This window comes from Nicrophorus vespilloides, unplaced genomic scaffold (assembly GCF_001412225.1).
Source record: "Nicrophorus vespilloides isolate i.1.1-1 unplaced genomic scaffold, Nicve_v1.0, whole genome shotgun sequence".
Lineage (NCBI taxonomy): Eukaryota > Metazoa > Arthropoda > Insecta > Coleoptera > Silphidae > Nicrophorus > Nicrophorus vespilloides.
The window spans coordinates 1-13656 of record NW_017099780.1 but is presented as its reverse complement, the minus strand read 5'-3'; the positions used below and the strand labels follow the sequence as shown (position 1 = coordinate 13656).

Sequence of the window (13656 nt, the reverse complement as noted above, 5' to 3'; positions counted from 1 at the left end):
TTTAATATTATCAATAAATAATCCTTGAATATTTTGTAATTTTCATGTAATTTCACAATAAAAAAATAGTTCAATTCATTTTCAAATTGCATTTTCTGAAATGTTCAAATTCAATGTTGAAAAAGTAATATCAGTATTAATAATTCTTACTAACATTTTCGTCCTAAATAGACATTAATTTTATCTATACTATTTCCTTGGATTTTTTCAATTTTTCACAGATGAATTCAAGATCAAATTTTACTAAGAAACTTATGCACTTTAGTTGTATTTGCCGAAATCCATACATCAAATTGTTTAAATCCCAATATTAGGAAGTAAAAATTAGTTACACTAATATCAGTATTAAAATTTTGTCCTGAAATGCACATTAATAAAGAATTAGATTTGGTCCTTTTTATTAATGAATTCTTAATCCAAATCTTAAGATTAATCTTTCAACAAATTTTTATTATTCCTATTACTAGATTGATAAACTAATGTTAGTAGTATTAGTATTGATATTTACTATTTTTGGGTAAAATTTACAATTTGTAAAAATTGTTATCAATTTTGTTTTTTTTTCAAAATTTTTATCAAATCATGTCTGAGTTAAAAACAAAAAAAAAATAAGAAAAAGTGAGGATAGAAAAAAATGGATGAAGCTAAGAGTTTGTTGGTTTTAGAAAGCGAGAGGTTTTGTGAAACAGTGGAAGATACTGCAAAAATAGTGTTCTCTGATAAAGATTCAAGGAATAGCAAAGTACAGTATACTAACTATTTCATCCAACAAATTATTGCGTTTTGATGTATTATTTACTTTAGTCTTTGTAATTAAATTTGTCTTCAGTTAATGATTTCCATTTACATTTCATATTTCATAGAGCAGACATAGAATTAACTAACGTTTATTTACTGAAATAGTTACATTCTTACTAAATTGAAATACGGTAAAAGTTAACATTTGAAGTGATTAATACTCTTTTTTAATACTAATTCAGGAATACCTCTCAAGATGCGGCTTCGATCAGTCCGGATTCACTATTGCAACTTCAAAAACACAATGATGTTACGCTTCATATAGTCAAGTTTCTAATTGTGTTTTTTTATTTGAATTCCTCGATTAGTCCGGTTTCTGTAGATACATTTGTTATTTATCCTTATGTTTTCAGTTCGTTATATATATAAACAATAGTTGCTACATACATTCAGTTTACTTATTGCTCCATATTCTTTAAATCGCATCGATGTTTTTTTTTAAATTACGGTGAGTAAGACAGGAAATCTCGCATTGTTTTCTTGTATCCCCGTCGATTCGGAGCAGAACAGTTAATAAAGTCTTAATTAGATCTCATTACTCGGCTCGTTTCGAAGCCGCCGTTCGCGATTTTGTAATTGCGTTTTGTCAATGATCCGTGAAATGTAGCACTTTCGAGCGAACGATAATAGTGCGCTCTGTTTGCTCGCATTACGAATTTTTATGCCCCCGCACGTTTATGCAATTTTCCCTATTTTTCTCCTCATTAAAATCATGTTTTCGTTTCATTTATTTTGTCTTTTCATGTATTCTTTCTCCACTTATTCGTCTGAAACGAACAACCGCAGCAAAAGACTTTCCAAAACCGAACTGCATCCTAGATTGTATCGTTATGTAATGAGAATATTTGTAAGCAACAAAAAAAAGGATTTTTTGTCAAAGAAAATAGTAAAATTTGTAGAAAATTTTATAGAAATTTATTGAAAATTTGAAACAGTAACAAAACAATATTGATTAAAATAATAAGTTTTACAAATTCATTACAAATAGTGTGGATTCAATCAGTGCGGATTCACTGCAGTCCGGTTTGAAAATTTAATGGAACAAAAATCAAGTATTTTTTTGTCTTGTTTCAAAAAGTGGATAATCCGTACTATGCGAGGTATTAATGATAATCCTAATCGCTTCACTGTAGTTACATAAGATTTGTATATGCTTTCCAAAACCGAAATGCATCTTAGATTGTATTGTTATGTATTGTAAGCAACAAAAAACAGAACTTATGAGGATATTTGGCCAAAAAAAATAGTAAAATTTTTGGAAAATTTTATAGAAATTTATTGAAAATTTGAAACAGTAACAAGAAAATATTAATTAAAATAATAAGTTTTACAAATTCAATACATATAGTATGGATTCAAACAGTGCAGATTCACTGCAGTCTGGTTTGAAAATTTAATGGAACAAAAATCAAGTCTCTTTTTGTCTTGTTTCAAAAAGTGGATAATCCGTACTATGCGAGGTATTAATGATAATCCTAATCGCTTCACTGTAGTTACATAAGATTTGTGTATGCAATACATTTTAGAACATTTATGTAAAGAAAATATTGACTAAAATATTATATTTTACAAACTTAAAACTAAGTCTTTATAATATTTCAGATTTCAAGAGAGACTATAATGGGGACTATTATCATTCCGAGAAAAATAAACATACAAATTACCCCACGTAAAATGATGGCAATAAGTGAGTTAGAGAGCGAAAGCATTCTGATGCAGTGTAAAATCAAGGAAAAAGGAAAAACCACTCTACAAAAAGACGTATTTAAAATAGCGAAAACCATGATGAATACGCTTAAAAAGATCTTAAAAAATATGAAGCTTCTACGCGAGTTTACGTTATTGGTGAGACAGCCCAACAGAAGTAAGGTAGTGATCAGACGCCAACAGTTAAAAGAGAATATAAGAAATTTGAAGACGGAAATTGATAAATTCCACAATACGTTGAAATCTTTGGAGGATTTCGAATGTACGTTTAATCGTACTGCAGACACGTATAACAGCACGCAAAAGTGCGATTGGCAAAACGATCATATCTTAATCAGATTCTGTGTATACATTCAAGAGGTGGCGAAGACGATGAAGACGTTGGACGAGTTGTTCCAAAACGTAAGGTTATACAAGTCAACTGTTGGAGTGAAGAGAATCCTTATTAAAAATATATTCGCACCTCCGAGCGCATAAGAAAATAACACAATTTTATAAAGAAAGTGAATCACAATCTTATAGACAAAATAAGTCGCAATTTTTACAAGAATTGTTAAGCTTTCTTCATGAATTCCACTGATTAAAAGAATATCAGTGGAATTCATGAAGGAATCCCTAAGGAATCGATTATTATTTTGTAAAATTTTGAAGATATAAAAACATTTCTTTACAAATAAAAAAATCTATTGAATCTTCCAATTAAAAAATTAATAACATACACAATTTTATAAAGAAAATAAGTTATAATTTGTACAAGAACTGTTCAATTCCACCGATATTTCTTTGAATCGATTCTATTGTTATGTAATTTATGTAAGTCCAATGAATTTTAAAGAAATGACAGACATTTTGTAGAATTTTGTATATATAAGAATAAATACAATTTTTATAAATGAAATAAATCTCTTTTTAATCTTTCAATTAATAAATTAAATAAATTAACAACAAAATAAATTTATTGATGTTTGATAACTTCCAAAAGTTAAGCAATGAAAACACTAATAACACTTGAATTGGTGACAAATCAATTTTCGGCACGCAACAGATTTTAAAATATCAACTTTTTCCTTTTGTTTTTTGACCATTCCTTAAAAAGTTCGCTCACACTTGATGTCTGATAAATAAGTAAACTGTTATACCAACTTGAATAAACGAAAGTTAAGCATATGTTACTTGAATAGGTGACTAATAACATACCATTTTCTAACTCGAACAAAGAGAAAGTCATTCTAATAACTACACATTTCTAAACTCATTAAATTAAGAAGCTAACCAATGCTCACATTAAAACTACTATTATTAATTTGATGAAAGCCCTTAGGGAAATGCAACCATCTTGCGCGCCCTTCTATCTCTCTTTTTTTTCTGCTTTCATAGTAACGGAAATAAAATCGTACACGTGTCCGACGCTCATAAAAGAATCAACAAATGTTACCATCATCATCATCCCCTCGCCTATAAGCGCGCATTATATCTATACATATATACACTTTTTATTGCACCGTATTATTACCCTCTGCTGCCGGAAAATTAAATGTAAAATGACTTACGACATTCGCGTTCGCTCGAGGGGACAAGAACTTATCTACCTGCAGCCGCACTTAATGAGTTTCACAGCCTTCCACAGACACGATCTTCACAATCGAAAGAAACTGAAGAAATAAATATAAAATACGCTTATTTTTTCGCGGAAAATTAATTGGAAACATTGAATAAAACGGCACGAAACTTGATTAAATTGGATCGGGTACAAAAGAGCTTTTGCGTTCCGAATAATATTGAATGTTGGTTAAAAGGGGGAAAGAGGAAAAAGCATGCATTTTGATACAGAGCCGGAGCGTTTCAATTTCCATAATTCTAATTTGATTAATGGGCGACGCAGTGCGCACTTAATTTTTCTAATTAGAAAATTTCCCCTTTTAGACTCCTTCATAAATTTGAAGCAAATCCGGCCGCGAACAACGAAAACTTACCGAACGGAAATTTACGGTTAAAAAAAAAGGTAATCCAGGGGTGTGGATTAACCGCTTCAAGATTAAGAATTTGCTAAAAGTTTAAAGATTAATTGAATCTGTATAATTTAGATTTTAACAATTCTGTTTCTATAAATCTGTTAAAGTTTATTAATGCAGAATACAAAAAATCATAAAAAATTTGCATATAGATTTGGAATCACAATGAGTTTCAATTTAATTGATATTTATAATCTCAATAATCAGGATTTATAGTTTTTCTATAAAACAGTAAATAAAACTATAACTCTCACCTTTCTAAAACTCAACTATTGAATGAAAATGTTAATACTTATAGATATATCTTTTTAAAATTTCATTTCTAATCTTTTTGCAAAAAGAAAATCACTAATAGAAAATGTGCGAAATTTAATTTACTTCAAGATTAAGAATTTGCTAAAAGTTTAAAGATTAATTGAATCTGTATAATTTAGATTTTTCACAATTCTGTTTCTATAAATCTGTTAAAATTTATTAATGTAGAATACAAAAACAATCATAAAAAAAATTGCGTATAGATTTGGAATCACAATGAGTTTAAATTTAATTGCGGATAATCTTAATCTCAATAATTAGGATTATCCGCATATCTTCAAAAGAAGTTTTTCTATAAAAAAGTAAATAAAACTATAGTTTCCACCTTTCTAAAACTCAACTATTGAATGAAAATAGTTCATAAATGTAACACTACGCCTACTATCTTCGAAAACGCTGCTATTGAATGAAAATATTAATACTTATAGATATTAATTTTGTTTTAAATTTCATTTCTAATCTTCTTGCAAAAAAAAAATCCTTAATAGAAAGTGTGCAAATGTGCGAAATCTGGAATGAACCAGATGGTCCAGATGTAGAATTTTTCGTGAGTCCTGGAATGGCTTAAAGACACGGGCGTTTATGTTAATTTTTATTGACCCGAAAGCTCGTAAAGGATTCCCTTTAATGGTCCGTGCGACGGTCGTGCTCAGAAGCGGAGGATCCGACTGGACGTGCTGCGCTTCAGTGGAAGAGAAAGAGAGAGAAGACGAGGACGAGAGAACAGGGCTCCAATTAAACGACACGAGGAATGTTTTCACGCTCTCTCTACGAAATTTAAAGGAACGAACAACGGTCGTAAACTATCATCAATCATCTGTTGGAAACAAACAAAAAAGAAAATATATAGAGTTGAGATATTAAATAATGAGCGAATGGTTACAATTGTTATCAGCTTAATATTTCCTTTAATAAAGTGAAGAAAAAAAAATTGATGATATTCTTAAATGTAAAGCACTCTCCTCGGTTTGGAATTAATTGCGTTATTGGCCGGTAACAAAGTTGGGATAACTCAATATTTCGGGCGGACGCAATCTTCCTAATTGAATCATTAAGAATTCACTCGGTTCCTTTGCTTCGTACGAAGAAGGGACGAGAAACTCGATAAAAGACAATTATTGTCCTCCACCTTTCTTCGCACAAAAAGAAAATCAATTTTTCTTTTAAGTTTCAGAAATTTTCGTTTATAAATTTATTCTTAATCAAAATATTAACCATTTTCTTCTTTACTATTTGCAACTTAAAAATCTTTGAAATTTATGTAGAAATATGTTTGTTTCTGTGAGTTAAGTGAGAGTTTTCGTGGGTGCGGTTGAAATAGACATTAAGTGTGAGAAGAGGCGTGAAAGGATTGTTGGGCTGGAGAAGTTGGAGAAGTTGTTCGGGAACCCTTCGCAATTTAGTCGCTTCGAATCAAAGGGTCCTCGGAGATTCGCCTTAATGTTTTCCGTCTTCGAGGAAGTCCCATGTGTAAATGGTAATCAGATAGGGAGGGAGGGTTACAAATGATAATCCGACCTTAACCGTTGCTACTTCAATATGTTCATGCTGATGATCAGAAAATGACATAGATCTTCAAAAACAATAATTGGAATTGACTGCAATATTTATTTCATAAGATAACTAAGTTACGTATAGTTGTGAATGCATCTTTATAATGATTACTCGTGCAATGAGAAAACATGAAGTGCGACGATCTGTGATCCATGCGAAATCCAACCTTAACCGTTTCTAAGACAATCTTGAAGTTGATGATCAGAAAAGGACACAGGTTTAATTATGGTATGCATGATGTCTCTTGTTACATATAGTGTGGATGCAACTTTATAACGATGCGAAAACATGACTTGACTGCTAACTAGAAGTCGGCTCTAATTAGAAGTGCGATCTTTGATCCTTGCGGAATTCAACCTTAACCATTTCTACGATAATCTTGAAGTTGATGATTAGAAAATGACACAGATCTTCAAAACAACTGGAATTGAATGTAATATATGTTTCATAAGATAACTAAGTTAGGTTTAGTTGTGGTATGCATGATGTCTCTTGTTAGATATAGGGTGGATGCAATTTTATAATGATGCGAAGACATGACTTAGCTGCTAACTAGAAGTCGGCTCTAATTCGAAGTGCGATCTTTGATCCTTGCGGAATTCAACCTTAACCATTCCTACGATAATCTTGAAGTTGATGATTAGAAAATGACACAGATCTTCAAAACAATAATTGAAATATATGTTTCATAAGATAACAAAGTTAAGTTTAGTTGTGGTGTGCATGATGTCTCTTATTACATATAGTGTGGATGCAACTTTATAATGATGCGAAGACATGACTTGACTGCTAACTAGAAGCCGGCTCTAATTAGAAGTGCGACGAACTTTGATCCATGCTGCAACCAACCTTAACCGTTCCTTCGAAAATCTTGAAGTTGATGATTAGAAAATGACACAGATCTTCAAAACAATTATTGGAATTGACTGTGATATATGTTTCATAAGATAACTAAGTTAGGTTTAGTTGTGGTGTGCATGATGTCTCTTATTACATATAGTGTGGATGCAACTTTATAACGATGCGAAGACATGACTTGACTGCTAACTAGAAAGAAACTGGCTCTAATTAGAAGTGCAACAATCTTTGATCCATGCGGAATACAACCTTAACCATTCCTACAAAAATCTTGAAGTTGATGATCAGAAAAGGACACAGATTTTCAAAAAAATAATTGGAATTGACTGTAATATATGTTTCATAAGATAACTAAGTTAGGTTTAGTTGTGATGTGCATGATGTCTCTTATTACATATAGTGTGGATGCTACTTTATAATGATGCGAAGACATGACTTAGCTGCTAACTAGAAGTCGACTCTAATTAGAAGTGCGACGATCTTTGTTCTATGCGGAATCCAACCTTAACCGTTTCTACTATAATATTGAAGTTGATGATTAGAAAAAAACACAGATCTTCAAAACAATAATTGGAATTGACTGTGATATATGTTTCATAAGATGACTAAGTTAGGTTTAGTTGTGGTATGCATGATGTCTTTTGTTACATATAGTGAGGATGCAGCTTTATAATGATCATTCTTCCAATGAGAAGACATAACTTAGTTGCTAACTAGAAACTGGCTCTAATTAGAAATGCGAATATCTTTGATCCATGCGCAATCCAACCTTAACCGTTCCTACAAAAATCTTGAAGTTGATGATTAGAAAATGACACAGATCTTCAAAACAATAATTGGAATTCACTGTAATATATGTTTCATAAGATAACTAAGTTAGGTTTAGTTGTGGTGTGCATGATGTCTCTTGTTACATATAGTGTGGATGCAGCTTTATAATAATCATTATTCCAATGAGAAGACATGACTTGGATGCTAACTAGAAACTGGCTCTAATTAGAAGTGCGACGATCTTTGATCCATGCGGAAACCAACCTTAACCGTTCCTACGATAATCTTGAAGTTGATGATCAGAAAAAAACACAGATTTTCAAAAGAATAATTGGAATTGACTGTAGTATATAAATCATAAGATAACTAATTTAGGTTTAGTTATGGTGTGCATGATGTATGTTGTTACATATAGTGTGGATGCAATTTTATAATGATGCGAAGACATGACTTGACTGCTAACTAAAAGCCGACTCTAATTAGAAGTGGGACGATCTTTGATCCATGCTGCAACCAATCTTAACCGTTCCTACTAAAATCTTGAAGTTGATGATTAGAAAAGAACACAGATCTTCAAAATAATTATTGAAATTGACTGTAATATTTGTTTAATAAGATAACTAAGTTAGGTTTAGTTGTGGTGTGCATGATGTCTCTTATTAAATATAGTGTGGATGCAACTTTATAACGATGCGAAGACATGACTTGACTGCTAACTAGAAAAAAACTGGCTCTAATTAGAAGTGCAACGATCTTTGATCCATGCGGAATACAACCTTAACCATTCCTACGAAAATCTTGAAGTTGATGATCAGAAAAGGACACAGATCTTCAAAACAATAATTGGAATTGACTGTAATATTTGTTTAATAAGTTAACTAAGTTGTGTTTAGTTGTGGTATGCATGATGTCTCTTATTACATATAGTGTGGATGCAACTTTATAATGATGCGAAGAAATGACTTGGCTGCTAACTAGAAGTCGGATCTAATTAGAAGTGCGATCTTTGATCCTTGCGGAATCCAACCTTAACCGTTCCTACGAAAATCTTGAAGTTGATGATTATAAAATGACACAGATCTTCAAAACAATAACTAGAATTGACTGAAATATATGTTTCATAAGATAACTAAGTTAGGTTTAGTTGTGGTGTGCATGATGTCTCTTATTACATATAGTGTGGATGCAACTTTATAACGATGCGAAGACATGACTTGACTGCTAACTAAAAGCCGACTCTAATTAGAAGTGGGACGATCTTTGTTCCATGCTGCAACCAACCTTAACCGTTCCTACGAAAATCTTGAAGTTGATGATCAGAAAAGGACACAGATCTTCAAAACAATAATTGGAATTCACTGTAATATTTGTTTAATAAGATAACTAAGTTGTGTTTAGTTGTGGTATGCATGATGTCTCTTGTTACATATAGTGTGGATGCAATTTTATAATGATGCGAAGACATGACTTGGCTGCTAACTAGAAGCTGGCTCTAATTAGAAGTGCGACGATCTTTGTTCCGTGCGTAAGCACATGAAGCAGTCCTCTTTTTGGATTCCAAGTTCAGGATTCAATTGTGTTATGTTCGAGGATCGTTTTTCATTAGACGGGACATTAGTTTTCGGCGGAGGAACGGCGCGGTCTTCGGCTACCATTAATCTCGATCATTTGATACTCGACGGGAGATAGAGGAGGGCAAACCCACACAGACAGACGAATGCAGCACGATAAATATATCATCCTGCTGTTGCTGCTGCAGCAGCAAAACGGAGGTCCTCTTCCTCGCCGCCGCCGCCTTCACAAACTTCGCCACGATATCGATTTACTGCGGGGCTCCCAGACTTCCACAGGTGGTTGGTTCTACTCTCCTCCTTCTCTTTCTTCCCTCGTCGTCTTCCTCCACCTCCAACACCACCTTCAAATAAAGAGAGAGAAGAGAAAAGCCACCAACGTAAACATAAATTCGCATTCCGTACTCTTTATGCTCCCTTTCAATCCACTTAATTTATAGTCTCCATCTCCGTTCCACCGATACTTCACACGTCGTTTTCGGTCTTTCTCATCTCTTCTATTTTTTTTTGTTCTTACGCGAACGGTGATAAATTTAGAAGCGCGCCATGAGGAAAAAGAGGGTCTTCCTCGTTCTTCAAAGGAAACGCGCGCGCCTCGCATTTCCCAAAGGGTTTTCACTTTTCGTCGGCGCCGCGCGGAACCGGGTTATTTCTGGTTGGCAGGCCTGCTGGAGTTTCTGCTGTCAACGGAGTCTCATCCTGCGAAGTCGAACATTTCAAAAAAAATAGGATAAAAATCCTGACTCACTTCAAGAGCGAAACGATATGATTTAGTGTGGCTTTGATCCTCAGCTACGTACGTAAAAAAATAATTATTTGATAGCAGAATTTCAATTTTGTGTGAAATACATCTTTAGGAAACGATTTTTCAGATGTTTTCAGGCTAAATTGATTAAAGATTATAGAATTTAGCTGTTGCAAATATTAGTAACAATTTTCAAGTTAAACAAATATAAAAGTAATAATTATAAAAGTTTAAATTTCAATTTTCAAAGCAAAATTTTGTGTTTCAAACTTGTAACTAATGAACAAATTTTAATATTGTTGATGAAATTGATATTTAGTAAACGATTTTTCAGATGTTTTCTGGTTAAATTGATTAAAGATTATAGAATTAAACTGTTGCAAATATTAGTAACAATTTTCAGGTTAAACAAATATAAAAGTAATAATTATAAAAGTTCAAATTTCAATTTCAAAGCAAAATTTTGTGTTTAAAACTTGTATCTAATGAACAAATATTAATATTGTTCATGAAATAGATCTTTAGGAAACGATTTTTCAGATGTTTTTAGGCTAAATTGATTAAAGATTATAAAATTAAGCTCTTGCTAATATTAATAACAATTTTCAAGTTGTACAACAAAAAAAGATCATAAATATTGATATTTCCTTAAAATCAATCTACTTTTTCTGTTTCAGAATGAATTTCAATAGATTTAATCTATCATTTTTTAATATTTATCTTATTAAATTTATTTTCTGTAAAAGTAAAAATTTTCTTTAAAAAAATCATTTTCTAAGTTTGAATTCAGCAAATTTATAACATTTCAAGTACTTTATTTCAGCTCTTACTCAAACAATCGTTTTTCATTTAGTACTGAATTCATAGAGAAATGTTTGTCCTTGAAATCACCCTTTCCAATTAAGATAATGCAAGTTGAAGGCACAGCACGCTCCCCAAAAAATAATTGGAATAAATGGACTTCAGCGTATCTCATATAGATAATATTAAATTAGACCAAATTAAATAGAATAAAACCAAGTATCATTATTATACTTTCCACGAAACAATAATTAAACACAATTAATTTGGGCAAAAAAAATATAGAAAAATTGTGATCAATTGTGTGTTGTAAACATGAAATTTTTAAATAAATTAGCTACGATTTTTATGATTTTTTTAGTAATTTTTATCGATTAAACTAACTGAATGATAATCGTTTATTACATTATATACTTATATACATTATATACTTTAATTTCATATTTAATATGTAAATAATAGAATATAGTAATAAGTTATTATAAATGAAACATTGAATTTTTGTTTCGAAATTATTTGATATATTTCTTTTGGAGTAAAATCAAATTAAAGGAAGCCGAATATCGTAAAAATATGAAGGAAAAGGAAGAACAAGATAAAATACGTGCACATCGGCATTTTCGTTGGAAATCGATAATTCATTGTGCCCTTGGGATATCTGCGAAAAAAGAGGCGAGAGAGAAATGAAAAGCTAAGAGAAAACGCAAGAGTCTGAAGAAGGCAGGAGTTGGGTTCTAGGGGTTCCTGCAATTGTCGGGCACGTCAAGAGAAAGAGGAAACAAGAATCAATAAAATTATATCAAGAAGTCCTTGCAATTTCATACACTAAAAATAACTATATAGAAAAGAAACAAAGATTAACTAATTAAGTTTTTTTTTGTGTTTACTCATCTCTATTTTATCTATACTAAATTAATTAAACTATATTCTTTATGTAAAAAAGAAGACCTAAAATTTTATAATAAGAAAGAAATTATGAAAAATAATAGAATTTTTAATTTTTGTTTTTCTTCTATATTTGTAGTGTTTTCTTTTTATTAATGTTATCTTGTTCTTGTTTGCAGTGTTAAGAAAGAAGTGAACCCGTTCAGTCAACCCCACTAATCATTGGTTGGGAACTACACTCTTAGACAGATTCCGTGGGCTACGAAAGCCGAGTCCGTGTCGGCGATTTAACAGTGTACCAGTATTAATTCATTGGCGGCCCTCGTGGGACAGACAAGGACGATGCAGGAAGGACGAAGCCGTCCGCGTCTCCCAGACAAGGACGAAAGGACCGGTTTTATCGCACAGCATACACACACACACACACTCTGCGAACCGTGTACGTTCGCCGTTTGTGCGGATCGCGATTTTTGTCCGCCTCGACTCTTTATTTCTGTTTAGGTTCCCCGAGCGAAGAAGGAATAGAATAGAGAGAGGAAAGCCGCGCCAAAGAGATAGAAACGAACAGAGAGAAAGAGAAAAAGAGAGAGAAACTGAGAAAAACTGTCCGAAGGGGAAAGATGAATCTTTTGCGATGAAGAGAGTCGAGAACGTTCCACACCATTACACACCTCATAACAATATGTGTGTGCATTGGCCGCAAGATCACAGAACATCGTCCTCATCGTCGTCGTCTCTCCAACTTCTTATTGCACAATCTTATTACCACTATTGCTTCGGCGACGTTTTACTGCCGACACTCTTCATATTCGTAATGTACTCTCCTTTATGGCGCAATAAAATAATACAATATTACAATTGCGATGCGCAGACTTCGCGTCGCATTGTTCCTTCCTCAACTCTTCTGAAGCACAGAAGAGACACGCGAAGGAACCCAGAGAACCGGAACATCCTCAAAGCAACACCATTTCGTATTATGACTTTACGACCTTATAGCTTTCTAATTATAATTTAACTAAATTAACGCTAGAATACAACTACAATTTCACACGAATCAAATTCACTTAGTCGTATTTTCATTAATTTTTGATTACATTTAAACTTATAGGAGAAATACTTTCGGTTTACGAACAGTTTTTAGGAAAATCATTGTATTTTACCATTGATTTTGTAAGCAATTTTATTCATAACTGAAATAGTTTCAGTTTTTGAACAGGTTTTAGGAAACGTAGTTTAGCAGCCCAAGTTTAATCGAATATTGTTATATAAGTTTAATTTGTTACATTTTAGCAATTTTAAACAGTTTTTACACTATTTTTTAAACAATTTTAATAACTTGCTATATTAATATTAATACAACTTTTGTTTCTTTTATTCTAACGTTTTTAAACAGTTTTTACACTTTATGATTTATTTAAACTTATATCATTTTAAGGACTTTCAATTTGCTCTACAAACTAGGTTTTTCAGTGTTATCATTCTTAGATTAGATGCATCAATTATCAAGGTTTAAATAAGCAACAATCCTTTGGTTTTCGAACTGAATTTATGTTTCATTCGTAAATTGTGTACTTCTTCCGACTATTTCTCAGTTTATACGAATAAATATTTATATTTATATATATGCATATGAAAGCTG

At 31.9% G+C, this 13656-nt stretch overlaps 1 protein-coding gene across 1 annotated transcript; it reads left to right on the top strand.

Annotated features, from left to right (window-relative positions):
* The first annotated feature begins 660 nt into the window (after window positions 1-660).
* Window positions 661-3028, top strand: LOC108565565. Its single transcript, XM_017925098.1, has 2 exons — window positions 661-742; window positions 2401-3028. The coding sequence occupies exon 2, from the start codon at window positions 2419-2421 to the stop codon at window positions 2980-2982; it is 564 nt and encodes a 187-aa protein (XP_017780587.1). The 5' UTR covers window positions 661-742; window positions 2401-2418; the 3' UTR covers window positions 2983-3028.
* The last annotated feature ends 10628 nt before the right edge of the window (window positions 3029-13656 follow it).